Raw genomic sequence first — 15371 nt, 5'->3', positions numbered from 1 at the left:
CATCATGTTCATGCCAACAAAGAGCAACAAACAGCATTTTCCACAACAGGCCGTAACTCCCCCTGGTCATCCTCTGGTACTTCATTCTGCCTCCTTACCTCAATCATAGTCAGCCATTCTCGTACATTAAGAAAGCTTCTCTCACATGTAACATCGTACAGCAGCAGAACGCCACTTGCTTTTCTAAAGTAAGACTTCGAAATAATTCCAAACCTGGGAAGAAAACAGCAATGTTGTCACTCTACCAGCTGGGTGTTGCCTCCTTCTTCACCTCCTTTATGCTCACTTTTTCCTCATCGCATTTCAACCCCAATTAAGAAGCCTCTGACAGCATGTTGCTATGAAACAGCCATCACTAGGGCCTCAAACAACCCACTAAAGGGAATAGGATGAAAATATGGGTGAGTGATTTAGAAAAGCCAATCACTTTCTCCATCAAACAATTCTAAGAAGGTCTAAAAACCTAATAAGCACATTGAAAGCATAATTATAAAATATTTCAGCCTCATTAACAAGTTACCAGAAGCTACATGTGGGCTCAGAGGAGGATAGAAGGAGATGCGGAAGATGACTGTCACTGTACAGTGAGCAGCAAGCAGTGCTACGGATAGAAGAACATAGGCCACCACCACATGCCAGATGCTTTGCACCCACAGGTGGGTCTCAGTGGGGTGGAGTACACTCAGCAGATACAAGTCCTCACTCTACACCAACTGTGATACTGTTCATAGCCATTTTAACTAGAGCCAAGTCAACCACAGATATGTTGAAAATGCTGAATTTCCAGTCTGCTAAACACCATCAGTGCTATGAAAGCAGGCATTTGTGTCTATTCATTCACCAATGAACCTCAGCATACTCAATAGGGCCTGATACAGAGGAAAGCACCCCTATTTACTTTCTGAACAAGTGAGTAGATTCTGTCCCTCAAGGAATTAGCAGGAAAAGGTATCATCACTAGATGTGATTCTCCTGTTTACTTTGTATATCTGCTCTTGAACCAAGGGAAGCTGACAGGTTCCTTTCTCCAATATCTGCAAATGCAAAGTGAAGTAGCCCTTCACACCGTCACTGCTTCTGGTGTTTCCTCGCCAAAATCTCTTGTCAGGAAAGTGCACCCTCTTCAACCCAATCAGCTCCAAAGAAGCCTACAGATCCTCTTCTCACACAACGGATACATACTTAAAAGGGCAAATGTGGAAAAAAGTAAGCGTTCATGAGATTATAATTCTGTACACTTATTCAGCATATTAATGCTCTTGAGTGTGAAGAACACCAAGCATCCTCTAAGGCTCGTCCTTGTGAACCCAAGCAGAATCCAAAGAATGATGAAAACACTTGCCTCTCCAGCCCTGCTGTGTCCCAGAGTTGCAGAACCGTCTCTTCCCCATCTACAATGAGGGTTTTCATTTTACAATCAACACCTGAAGAGGAATACGAGAACAGAGAACATGACATAAACAATTCCATTAGCTCGTTACTTTCAAACCATCTTAGATGAGAGAAAAGTCAGTAAGCTGAAGTTTCAATAGAAAGGAATGAACACGGCCTTCGTGGAGAGTAACTTTCACATGCCAAGCATGAATCAGAGCCCACACAGGCACACAGCTCTATCCTGAGCAGCTCAGCAGACTTGGGGAAGGACTTAATCTATGGAAAGGGAAGCCTATGTCCTGTTTTCCCAGATGAAGAGATGAAATCAGTCATATTTCCATGCGTGTATATGCATGTGAGTATGCACATAAGAATGTGTGTGTGTGTGTGTATATACGTGTACATATGAAGGCATATATGTGCACATTGTGTGTACGTGTGTATGCTTAACACATTGTGAATGTGCACATGTATGCACATGTGTTTGTATGTATATGTATACAAGCATGCGTGTGAAACACATAATGTATGTATGTGTGCGTTTAAAAAATGTCATGGTCTCTAGCAACTAAACCAAATGCTCCAGTCTTTTAGGAATTAAATTGAAGTGAACTTAGTGAACTTTTAGCTTTGTTATCTTGAGGCATTGATCAGAGAACCATAAATTTACAAAGTTGATGACTGTGAAGAGGCCAATCAATCTGCTGTAACTTCTGATTATCAAAGTAAGAAATCTTTACATGAAGAAAAATGAGTGATAATTTACCCACATTCAATTCTTTTTACTAATTGATATAGAAATTTGGGAAATGAAGATATTTATTGTATTGCTTTGTTGTAAGAAGGAGAACACAAGAGGGGAAGAACTGTCTATAGTTTTTGACCCTGATGACAAACTGACCATTGGCATTGTCACATTATCAACATCAAGAGACAACTTATCAGACAGAGTTCCATAGCAACCATGTGTCAACTTGCACCTCTTTCCAAACTAGTTGTCTCTGCCCTTCCATTGGGATATAAGCTCCTCATAGGCTGGGATTTCTTCAGTGGGCTTTCTTCACTTGTACTCTTACACCTACAACAGTATCTGGCTCTGAGTAGGAATCAGGAAACACAGGCTGAAGGAGTGATCCTAACATGTTAGCATCTCGAGGTACTTTGGCTGGTCTGACCAGCTAAGCAAATACATCTGTCCTTTGTTATTTTCCTGTGCTACCATTAGGTGTTTGCCAAATAGAAAAGAGTTGTTCTACACACAAGGGCACACATATTCATCTACTAACATGAATACACACAGACTGAGAGATGTGTCTATCTGTGTGCATAGTCTCTAGAGAAAAACTTTAAACCAAAGAGGGCCATTTTCCCATTATCAACTGCAAGAAGAGCCATACCTACGGTGGCACTTATGTCTCCTCGAAATTCATTCTTGCAAAGTCTCATGAGGAAGCTGGTCTTCCCCACAGCAGCATCCCCAGCAAGCACAATCTTGTATACCTTCTGTGACCTGGAAGCTTTGGGGTTTTCACTCTTCTTGTCTTCCTGGGGGAAAAACCACAAAGGATGGTCATGCCAGTGCCTGGTTCCTCCAGCCCAGTTGAGCAGAACTCAGGCGCAGAGGTGTTTCCAGAGCTGCCCACCTGGGATGAGAGAGCAGGGATGAGTTTCCTGGAGGAGGTGACAGTGCTGCCTCCACTGACACACCTAGGGGGTTGCCAGTCCACAATGGGAGCTGCACCTTTGGTACCGGATGTTTCTTCATCCCACAGGTGGAAAACCTGCTTTACAAAGGCCGTAGTTAAACACAGAATCTCATTACACATATACTCACGGCTCCAAGGGAAGAAAATTGTGCAGCTGAATCTACAGTAAATGGTGTTATGGAGCAGAGAAGCCCTGTACAGCAAATCTACTGCTGAAGCTTCATGTTTACGATCTCTACAACAGCTTCTCATGAGAGTCACAAATCAAACATGTGGAAGACTTCAAGCAATGTAGGCCTCTGAGGCTAGTGGCTTCAGGACTTACATCTGTGTCAGAAGCGTCGCCCCCAGAACTCTCCTGCCCCCCATGCGAGCTTTGAAATTCCCTCTGGTGCTTGAATTCCATTTGTGAGTCATACTTGATGGACTCTCTCACGGAGTACAAGTGGCTCCTGAAGCAGCTTTGAGGCAGGCTGTGGACGTCAAAGGGTGTCTTGGTTACCTTTTTCATTGCTGGGACAAAATACCTGACACCCAAAATTAAGGAAGGAAAGGTTTATTTAGCTCAGTCTGTGGAAGTTTCAGTCCATTCTCAGCTGGTTCCAAGGCAGAGTGGCACAAGGCAGAGTAACAGTACATGGTGGCAGAAAATAGCAAAAGCACCAAGAGCAAAAAGGGAGGAGCAGCAGCAAACAAACCTCTCTTTCCCTCCCTTATACGGTATGCAGCCTACCCACCCTAGGGTGGGTGTAGCACTCACACCCATAATCCCAGCATTGGACCATGAGTCAACCATATACTCTACAAGCCTGACCCATACTGCATGAGGCTTTGAGGAGACTTCTAGACACAAAAAACCTAACATTCTGCCCCTCCCTCCCCAAAAACTTAGGCAAAAGGCATTTTAGTCCATCTCCAAGAGTTGTCAAAGTCCTAACAGTTTCAGCATTGCTGAAAAGTCCAAGTCCCAAGTCCCCTCCAAAATCTAAGGTAAATTCTTAGTTGTGAGCCCATCCACAAATGAAAAGTTACACACTTCCAACATTGAATAGGACAAGAGATACATCACCATTCCAAAAGACACAAACAGAGAAATACAAAGCATTGAGACCAAAGCAAGTCAAAAATCCAGCAGGGCAAACATTAAGTCCTATAGTTCCACATTCAACATCTGAGGCAATTTATGGCAAATTGTGATCTCCATGTGGCTCCGCCTCTATGGCACTTCTGGTGGTTGTAGCTTCCATGGCTTCTCTCTTAGGCCTGTTTTTCTCCCTCCTTGCAACTTTCCTTAGATGATCCACATTCCTGGCTTTTCCAACCTTCTGAGTTCTCCACTGCACCTCTTGCTTCTCATTTACAGTTTCACACACTGCCCTCTCAGGGGCACACTGCCTGGCCACCCAGGCCTTTTGCAATCTAGGTAGAAGTCTTCTTAACCTCAGAACTCTTGCATTCTTCATGCACCTAAAAGCAGCACTATGTGGATGATGCCAGGGTCTGCTGCCAGCTGGAGCAGTAGCTGGGCTTTCTTCTCTGTTGGTTGTAGGGGTAGAGTGCCTGGATCACTGAGTACGCTGAACCTGATTCTGAGGAACAAATTATCTATGCCACCGCCATTCTGGAACATAGTGCTCTGCAGCTTTCTCCTCAGAAGAAAGGGTGAAGTATTTCAGCTTCTTGTTATGCCTCAGGCCATCTTTTCTATTCTCCTATTCCTTCTTAGCAATAGAAATCTCCTCTACTCTACCTTTGCAGTCCACAGTTTTACTGGAGCTTCCTTTCTGGCCAAACTCAACATTTTAAATCATTCTTCCAGGCTCTGCTCTTGATTCTCAACATAAATCTGGCTAAAAGCCCCTAACAATAGTGATGCCACCACCTCAACATTCAACTGCTTTGACATTTCTTCTGCCAGATTAATTAGTCCACCACCCTTAATCTTAGTCTCAGGCAATATCTCTAGACATGAGCAAAATGCAGATAATCTTTCTGCCAAACCATAACACATATCATCTGGAGTCTAGCACCCAATGCAGTCCTTCTTTCAAGCAGAAACCTCCCAAGCCTGGTCTTTACCAGTTTTCTGGTCTTCTCAGTTCTGATCAGAATCTCCTGTACAGAAGTACCTAACGTGTTACAGCTCGACTCTTTCAGGCTACATTTCTGAACCTTTCCAACCTTTTCCCACAATCCATTTCTAAAGGCTCCTGAATCACATGGTCAGGTACAGTCACAACAAGGACCCCACTTCTCTGGTACCAAATTCTGTCTTGATTACCTTTCTCATTGTTGGGACAAAATACCTGACACCCAAAATTCAGGAAGGAAAGATTTATTTAGCTCAGTTTGTGGAGGTTTCATTCCATACTCAGTTGGCTCCAAGGCATAGTGACACATGACAGAGGACAACAGTTCATGGCGGCAGAAAACAGCAAAAGCAGCAAGAACAAAAAGGGAGGAGCAGCAGCAAAGAAACCTCTCTTTCCCTCCCTTATATGGTATGGTGGCTACCCATCCTAGGGTGGGTGTAGCACTCACACCCAAAATCCCAGCATTGGACCATGAGTCAATCATATACTCTTCTTGGAAGCCTACTCCATGATTGTATGAGGCTTTTGGGGGGACATCTAGACACAAACCATAACAAAGATCATCCTCTTTATGGGATCATGCAGGGCCAGTGATTCATGGCCCTTATTCACATAGGAACAGCAGGATGACCTGGGAAGGAAAAAGATCACCCTCAAGAACACGTAAGGATGGAGTCAAAAAGAACAACATCCTCACTTGACAAGAACCATGATGTATTTCATGATTGAACATCAGGGGAAAGGAAAAGCTCAAAGAAATGTCAGTTCATTCTATAGCAATCAATGAGATGAAGACTCTTTAATAAAAGCAATCAAGGTGATGAAGACCCTGTAGTAAAACAATAAATGTAGTTTTTTAACTATCACCTTCTTTATTTCCTAACACAAAGGAATTAAACACTCAAGATATAAATGCAACCTCAGCTATGTTAATAAAAATGTACATAGAACTTGGGAGCCTTTTCACTTAAATGTGGTCAAACTATATCTCAATGATGTCTCTGTGTCTGGAGAACATTTCTATTTGAGATGGATACTGAGAGCTGAATGGGAAGGGCAACTGTAATGAGGTGAGTCTCAAACCCCTCATCCCTTTCACGTAATAAGATTGGCAATTCGACCATTTGGGTGTAAAATTGCAGGAGAAAACACCAGCCAAGTGCTGATAGAGCCCTGCAGACCCTGCTGCCAGGCTCCACTACTGAAGTGGCTGTTACCACAGTCTTTTCATCCATGACTAACACAAGCCCATCCTGCTGCCCATGTCCACCTTGCATTTTTCTTTAACAAGACTAAGCAGAAAGAAAACTTCTGTCATCACGTGGCAATAGACCCCAACTCTAACCCTGCTGAGGAGTTCTTTCTACTGTTGCTCAACTCTTACCTTAATTCTGTATCCTTTTTGTTGTTTTCCTCTCATAAAAATTTTGAGTTCTCAAAGAGCAGACTATATCTTTCCTTTTTATTTTGTATACTACAAATTCAGTACTCCTTATTTTGCTCAGTTATCTGTATACAGTATACTTAATACATGTTTGTTTTCCAATAAAAAACCAGTTCTGATCAAAGTTTACAAACAAATAAAAACTGACATTTTCCTTAAGTGCAAATTGCAAGGGTTATAATTTCTTCAACAGTTATCATTTTTCTCCCTACATAAATACTCATGCATACGTTTCTTATGTATAAGCACATATCTGTATTTGGTTTTATAATATTAACACTATACTCTAAAATGAAATTATCAAAAAATTAACCAGCTTACTTAAGAGATCTACTCTTCCACTTTTTTTGTTTTAAGCCAACATTCCTACATCTACAGCACTGTAACATCATGTACAATTCACAATTTAGTTATATTCTTCCTGCTCCCAGTTAATCCAGCCACTTATTAAGCCCTGAACTCTTCTAAGCAGATAATAATTAAGCCAGTAAGGCATAGTGACTTTAAAAAACATTAAATACACAAACACTGAAAAAAACAAACAAACAAACAAAAAAAAACCCTGAGGAAATCTGACACTGAAGGTACAATGTTTAGTTAGCGATGCTGAGGAATAACCCTTTATTATTGCACCAGCAAGCTTCATTCCCATGAGCACCTAAATAAATATTCCACTCAAACTAAAAAATAAAATGCAAAGTTTCATACCTTTTAGGATTCAGACTATGGTCAGCATAATCACATTTTAGAGCACTGAGTTTGCTTCGAAGAAAGGCTATATTTGTTTGTGCTTCTAAAAGCTCATTCTTCAACTTCTGATTTTCCTAATGAAAAGGAAGAGTACAGGGCATTAGATTCAGTTTCTTGCTCATGGGAGAAAGGAAGCAAAGGGTGGTGTAACTGTAACACACATCACTCCTAACTTTCCCCACTCCTCAAGTCTTTCTGTTCAAAGAACTAATTATCTATCCAAAGTAATTTGAAATTTTTACAAGTTATTTGCTTGTGAAATCTTAATCTTCAGAGCTGCACTTCAATTTTTTAGTGTTTGACATTCATTACCAGTCTACAATAGTAATTTACCATTTTGTACTTTAAGTTGTCACCGGCAGACTGAGTCAACAGTGGGACACCTGCTTCACTTCATGAGAGCTATAAACTACTGACCAGCTTTCTCGAGATTCACTGTACCTTAATGGTGGGCACACTGGCCACATTTTACAGTAAATGTTATCACCTAACGTTTTAAGTTGTGAGCTTAAAAATAAACCAGTGTGGCTAGGAAATGTCTATCTTGTTTCTTGTAAATCATTCTTGGAGGGTTCTAGTCCAAGAAAGTATATTGAGGACATGAATTAGGCTTTCTTTCCCTTCTGAAAGTTCATCAACACCAAATACCAAAGGAATGAATCAATACCACTAAAAGGAATGAAAGAGGGGCCCATGAGTAGTCATGCAACTTAAACACACTTCTGGGAGACAGAAACAGCATGGAAATGCGATGTCCAATGGAGAGCAGTGTGTGTGTGTGTGTGTGTGTGTGAGAGAGAGAGACCCCTGTTCCTGCGCTGGTCCTGAGCTTGTAGAGTTGCAGTCCTCTTTCAGAGGCAGGGCAAAGCAGAGATACTAAATAAATCAATCTCAGAGGAGTACCAGAAATGCTTATTTATCCAGACGAGTGGTGGTGAATCTATGGCACATGTGTTACTGTGCTTTTCTTGTAAGACAAAAGATATTAATGTGTGAATTATTTTTACAAGCTGAAACTTCGAATTCAGTTTAATTGCAATATTGGCCCCTTGTCATAAATAAGAGGGCTTGGGGTTGCAGTTTACTACTTGATTTCTAAAGGGCTCATATCACTGATCTACACAAACTCAGTAAATTGTGAGGGAGAAGATAGACATACTCAAACACTGAAAAGTGGAGAAAATGTTTCCCCTTTCTGATGAATTTCCTTGAGGATGTACTATAGTAAAATAAGGAAATTCCACCAGGAAGAAAATGGTACCATGCAAAATATTGCAATCCAGTGAAGGACTCTATGAAAAGAAATCCCAGTATGACATGTGGGTAGGAAGCAAGATTAATAAACTATCAGCTCAATAAAAAATGAGTTTTCTGGGCTGGGGATTTAGTTCAGCGGCACAGAGCCTGCCTGGCAAGTGCGAGGTTGTGAGTTCAATTTCCAGTACCGGGGGGGAAAAAATAAATAAATTAAAAAAATGAACTTTCATGAGCTCCAAAGTTAATACTGGTCAGGGCAAGAATTAAATGCCATGCACTCGGAAGCTTAGAAAAGGGAGTCTCTCGGCATTCCGGAGGTGGGGTTAGGAGGCTGCAAGTTCCAGCCCAGACTGAGCAATTTAGGAATTTAGCAGAAACCCTGTCTCAAAATAAAAACAAATAAACTGGGATGCAGCTTACAGCAAAGGCCATGAATTCAATCCCCATTACTGAAAAGAAGTCTGAAGGTTTCAGAGATATCAAAAGGATTAGCAGGGTTTCTTTTAATAACAAGTAACCAAGACCTCATCCAGGAGATTTAAAAAAAAATCAATAAAGACATGAAAGTCATGCCCAAATGTGAAGCTAACTAAGACGTGGCACAATTTGGAACTCGTGGTGCATAAAGGGGACGTGTTTGACCATGAAGCTGGGAACCTTGTCTGCAGGGTAAGGGTAAGACCTGGAGGGAATAAACGCAACCCCAGCGCACTTACTGGCTCTGCAGTGAAAATTTTTAAATTTGTAATAAAGAAAATATACTTTAACTGATTTCATATTTTGAAGTTAATCTAAAACCAAACTAAGAAAACTTAGTAATGGTTACACTTCAATCAGATTAGCTGCAAGAGTAAAAGTAAAGATGAAGTTAGCAGAAGACAGAGGGGTCAGAAAGAGGGCAGCCTATGTGCAGGCAGGACAGCAAGGTGAAAAGCAGGCTAACCATGCCAGGTGAAGTGTAAGCACCATGTCTTTATTACTTGAAATTAAAAACTGCAATGAAATCATTCGCAATAGGATGCGATTTACTGAGAGGAAAAGCCTCACGTAGAATACCTTTGTTCTGACTATAGTATCAGTTTCTCTTTAAACTTCTCTTCCTGGAATACTGAACTATCAGCATGAACTATCAGGATTCTGTTGTCTAACAGGAAATGTATTTCTTAAAGTGAAACGTAATTCTTACCACTGATAAATCATAAATTTGTTCTTTTAATGCTGTCACATCTTCTTTTTGATTTATGGGCTTTAATTCTTCTTCACGCTGAAAGAACAAATACAAGTTGTATATTAACAAACTCATTTTGAACTGCTTTGGTTAAGTGTAAGAATTGCCTTGAGTATAAATATGAAAAATCTAGACAGTTCCAATTTTCTACATTTTAAGACTTTGTAACTCATTAAACAACATAAAATCCATAAGGATTTCAAAATCTCTTTAAAATAATTTAAACATTTGAAAAAAAGATTTTATTGTCTAAAGAACTTTCTTGGAGACAACATAAAAGCCCTTTTTAGAAACCACTCAATTATAAAGTAACCTAAGCCTCGCTTTAATTATGCATATATACATCTGGACATACATATTCTCTTATAGTCTCTGCCCTTAACACTTTCTATCCTGCATTATAATTGCTTATGAGTGTCTTACCTCCCCCACCATAGTTTTAAGAACAGAGTTGGTATCAGATTCACTTATGTTTTCATCATGGTAAATTAAAGAAGTACTTTATTAAATAACTGAAATCAATAAAATCTAAGCATGACATGAAGCCAGATACCCATGTATACACAATTACATGAGTGCATACATGAGCTCTGCTTGCTGATACCTCATTAGGATCACCTGACTAAAATAGTTCAGGAGTGTCTAACATGGACAGCAGAAGTGTCCCTCCTGCGAGGAGCTTATAATCCCTGGACATGGCATGTCCTCACACTGATCAAAATGCTTCCCACATGTCATCAAATCTGAGTGTTTCATCTCTGGACTTTATCTTGTCGTATCAGTGGAACTACATCACATCTCCCATGTGGCTGACCGTGAATAAGAAAAGCCATTGATGTTAAGATACATTCTGACTTCATAGAAGAAAAATTATGGGGAAAATGAGTTATTCAGAAACAATGATATGAATTAATGGCAATCAGAACAACTGTAAACTTTTCTATGATCTTATTATCTTCTTTAATGTAATCTCATAAATCATCTTATTGTTTCACATAAGAACCATGTCATGTGGGCAAGAAGTCTAATATAAATGAGAAAGCACAAGTTATTTTCCTCCCTGGAACTTGGTCCATATATATAAAGGGATATGTATACCTTCTTCAGAAAAGTTTAAATTTATATTTTCTTAAAACTGTAAACAAGAATTTAACTATAAAGTCAACAAAATATTAGTTATTATAGTTAAGCAGGACAATTCACTGTTAACCCCATTTTACAAATGAGAAATGAAGGATCAAAGAATGAAATGAATTGTGCCAGGTGTTCTAGGGAGCAAGTGATACTGTCTTCACAAAGACTCAGGCCTCAGCACTCCTGACCGTGCCCTCTCACTGCCTACGGCATCGGCGGCAGCAGCTGGGTCAGGGCACATTTCTTGCACACATTCTCTTAGTCTAGAGACCTGGGAAGCCACGGAAGTAAGTGAAGGGAGTCTAGAAGAATCTATGGCTTTAGCATCAAAAGGAGATTGGTCAGTTCAGTTCTGCCATAAAAGCACAGTATGATGATCTAATGACTTTCAAAAATTAGGTGTAAGGTACACATGGATGATAATTTTTGAAGAAGACTACTGGGGAGAATTCTTAATCATCCAGAGTTTTAAGCTGTCATTGCCTGCAAATAGTTAATTCTCACTTCATCTCATTTTTTAAATGATCTGTTTCATGTCAGCTGTTCTCCATCATGGTTACAGAAATAACCACATACAAGCAGTGAATCTAGTCTTGTGCTGGACCAGCTTGTTCCAGCAGGCAAGAGTCTACTTCAAACATTTCTTCCCAGTTCTACTCTGTCAACTTGCAGCTGCAAGTCAGTAATGGCGTGGGTATCTATACCATGGAATCTGGTAAATGCTGCACACACCTCTCCTGCTCTTCTGGTCTCCTCCCGAGCCACTTGCTAATCCCCACCAGTACATTACTGAGTACAATGGACCCTGCTCATTAGAATTGAACAGACAAAGCCAAAACCCAATCATTCCTCTGCTCGTATTTCAACAAGTTCTTTCTCAGCTTTTGCTGATCCAGGTGCCCTGAATCTGGAGCTTTCTACTTAGAAAAGTGGTATTTATTTCATTTAAAAAATATTCACTGCTCCAGACCTTGTAGTAAGGTAGGGTAGGGATGTAGAGATGCATGACAAAGGACATTCTGCCATGTCTCTATGGCAAAGAGCAGATGCCCTCTGGGCTGGTGAAGACTGAGGAAAGCAAAGTAGGGTTTGATGAATAAGCGTTCAAGAGATCAGAAGTATTTAAGAGCTCTGTGAGAAAGGTGGTCTTGGAAATAGAAGAGAAACTCAGGGTATCTTCTCAAGGAGTAGATTTGACTTTGAAATCTGACTCTGTTTGCCACTCCAGTATATTTCCAGATGTTTTTAATTAAATTGCTTAAACACACTGAGATCCTAAGACTGTTCCTAGAGGTCTAACTGCCACATAACTTCATTTTTAGTTTCTTAATGGTCACCTGTAGGTCTCCTACTTCTGTTTCATACTTAAATCTCACATGGGAGAGGGCTTTTTCAGCTTTGTGTTTTTCCTAAAAGAAAAAAAAAAACAAAAACAGACTTTGTTGATTTAAATAGGTTTGGGCTATTAAACAGCATTTAAAAGCTTATGGGCAAGAAGCATTTTGCATCAAACCAAGATTTCCTGAATTCTCCCAAACAGGGAGGAGAATAGAAGGCTTCAGATGTGCAATGGGTCTGGAAATGAAACCTACAAGTTCAGAGGAACTCTAGGATTCTACGGTCTACATACACACACCTTAAAGTGACACCTCTAAGGCTATTACACTGTGATGGAGCCACGGCACAGCAATTAATTAGTTAATTAAAATATATTACATAATTTGGACTGTGATGCTTGTCTGAATCTTCATACCTCAGGACTAAGTAAGATGTAGTGGATATACCTTTTTCCTATAGTTTATGCATCATCTGAATCCAAAATTGCATCGCTGCAAACTCCATGCAAAGTGCCTCTCTGTAGCCTGATAGTTACATTTCACTTAACAACAGAGACAGTGTCTCAGAAATGTGTCCTTGGTGACTCTGTCATTGTGAGCATCAGAGAGTATACTTATACAAACTAAGATGGCCATGACATCACTGGAGGATGATGGGACCTGGCAGTAAATTTAGCCTGCTATTGGACGAGAGTTCATGACGCAGCACACAATGTACGTCTAAGTCAAATGAGTCTCTTTAGGTTCCCCCAGAGCAGAAAGTGGCAAAAAGGGTTGCCATTAGGAAGCTCCCCATGCTAAAGTATTTCTAAATTTCCTTTCTCTCTTAACAAGTTATTTAACTTCAGTTTTATATTAATAACCAGTGAAATTCAGCATACTCATATTCACTAATAGCTCTTTGCTGATCAGGGTCCCCTGGTTCTGGAAGTTTCTACTTGGTAAAGGAGGGGACAATATAAAGTGATGCTCTCCTGCATTCTAACAGGCAAGACAAGAGAGGGAAAAGGTAATTTCAAGAAATGACATGAAAAGGAAATGGAAGAGTGATGGGAAGTCAATTTGAATGGGGAAAAAGGTAGGGCTTTTTTAATGAATTTATATAATCCAAGTAAATTAATCTATATCTGTTAAATAATCTATATAAATTAAAAATCCAAGTGAACCAAATATTTTGCAAAAATTATTTAATCCATATACATTATTCATGCAAATTGAACAATCCATTCAAAAGAGCAACATTTGTCCAGTGGTAACTTTTTAAGAAGCTATCTTAAATTCATCCAGCTTTACAGGTGCGGAGGTAAGAGCTGCCCGTTTTACAGGTGGATGGAAACAATGAGGCCTCACAATAAGGCATCTGTTCAAGTAGCCTTCCTGGCATTAATACCAATTTGGATGTAAGTCTCTTCACTGGATCCATGGCCACAAACTCAAATGTTTTAGGATTTAAAAATATTTTACTGAAAGCCCAAGAAAGGACATTATCATCAGTCTATTTCATTCCTAACACGCAAGAGGTAGGTAGACAGACGCAGAGAGCACAGACAGGACTCAGACTCGTTTATTACAGTAATATAGGTAAAAAATGGCGGTGGTGCAGATCAACTCTTTACAAAGTTCCAGCAAATAGAAATGAAGGAAACACTTCTCAAGTCATTTTATGAAACCCACCATTAGCCTGATACTAAAATCAAAGACATTAAAAGAAAACTATAGTCTCCTATAATTATAGATATAAATACAATAACTAAAATGTAGCAGAATGAATCCAATAATAAACAAGAATAATAATACATCACAACTAACTGAGGTTTATCTCATGTGGAAGCTCATTTTAACATTCGAAAACCAATCTGTATAATTTACTGCATTAATATTCTAAAGAAGAAAAAAATATGATTATTTCAGTACATACAAAAAAAGCATCCTTTCCCAACATCCTTTCCCAAATAATTCTTAGGGAACAAGTAACAGAAAGGGTCCTCCTCAACATGGTCCAGAGCATCTATGCACAACATATTGTTAACACTATACTTAACACTGCATGACTTAATGACTGTTTTTATAATTTTTATTCTTCTTGCCAACGTAATAAGGCAAGAAAAATAAAAACATCAACATTAAAAAAAATGAAACTGCCTTAAAGAGATTACATTATCAACCTAGAAATCCACCAAAAGCTGAGTATAAACAATGTAAACAGTGCTGCAGAATAAAAAAGCTACACACAAAAAATCAAATATATTTCTACATATTTATACAGAACAATTAGAAATTAAAACTTTAAAAAAATTTTCAGGGAAGAGTAATAGTGAGGTAGAAATGATCAATATATATATTATATGTATCTACCAAGAGGCCAAAATTAAACCCATTATTTTAACAACTAATATACACTACTTGAATAACTAATATACACAAATAAATAACATTTTCAGGAGCATCATAAAATGATATGGTAGGAATAAATTTGAGAAAAGATGAGTAATATCTGCACATTGAAAATTATACAACATTGGGGGCTGGGTATTTAGCTCAGCAGTACAGCGCCTGCCTGACAAGCACGAAGTAGTGAGTTCGATTCCCAGTGCCAGAAAAAAAACAAACAAACAAAAAAAAGAAAATTATACAACATTGCTGAAAGTAAGGGAGACCTAAGTAAAGTGAGGTATAAATCAAATCTGAGCATAGAATATTCAATACTGTAATGATGCAAATTCTTCCTCCCCACATTGATCTATACATGCAATGAAGTAAAATCAACCCCCCAGCAGACCTGTTTTTGGTTAATTATTTTCTTTTTCTTTAGAAAATGACAAGGTAATTTAATGGAAATTTAAAAATTTAAAATGATGAAAACAATCTTTGAAAAATAAAGTGAAGATGAATACCACTTGATTTTGAGACTTCCTGCAAAGTAATAAATATTAACATTGGTATGAAGACAGACAAATTAACCCATAGAACAGAAAATGGAGCCCAGAAATAAACCTACACAAATACACTAGACTGATTTTATTTTTTATTTATTTTTTTTATTTTTTT

At 39.0% G+C, this 15371-nt stretch overlaps 1 protein-coding gene across 6 annotated transcripts in view; it reads right to left on the bottom strand.

Annotated features, from left to right (window-relative positions):
• The window catches only part of Rasef (RAS and EF-hand domain containing), a 56668-nt gene that overhangs the window by 17548 nt on the left and 23749 nt on the right, over positions 1-15371 (bottom strand). For 4 of the 6 annotated variants that reach the window (XM_013507551.1, XM_013507555.1, XM_013507553.1 and 1 more), the window contains exons 3-9: positions 9811-9888; positions 7326-7441; positions 3406-3553; positions 3018-3158; positions 2772-2919; positions 1343-1424; positions 99-213 (exon numbers count right to left, since the gene is read on the bottom strand). In XM_013507551.1, coding sequence (XP_013363005.1) covers positions 99-213; positions 1343-1424; positions 2772-2919; positions 3018-3158; positions 3406-3553; positions 7326-7441; positions 9811-9888 — 828 coding nt within the window. The remainder of the gene's footprint in view (positions 1-98; positions 214-1342; positions 1425-2771; positions 2920-3017; positions 3159-3405; positions 3554-7325; positions 7442-9810; positions 9889-15371) is intronic. The other 2 variants (XM_013507552.1, XM_013507556.1) reach the window with 2 other exon arrangements.

This window comes from Chinchilla lanigera, unplaced genomic scaffold (genome assembly GCF_000276665.1).
Source record: "Chinchilla lanigera isolate Chin_1 unplaced genomic scaffold, ChiLan1.0 scaffold00129, whole genome shotgun sequence".
Lineage (NCBI taxonomy): Eukaryota > Metazoa > Chordata > Mammalia > Rodentia > Chinchillidae > Chinchilla > Chinchilla lanigera.
This window is presented reverse-complemented; position numbering and strand designations above follow the sequence as displayed.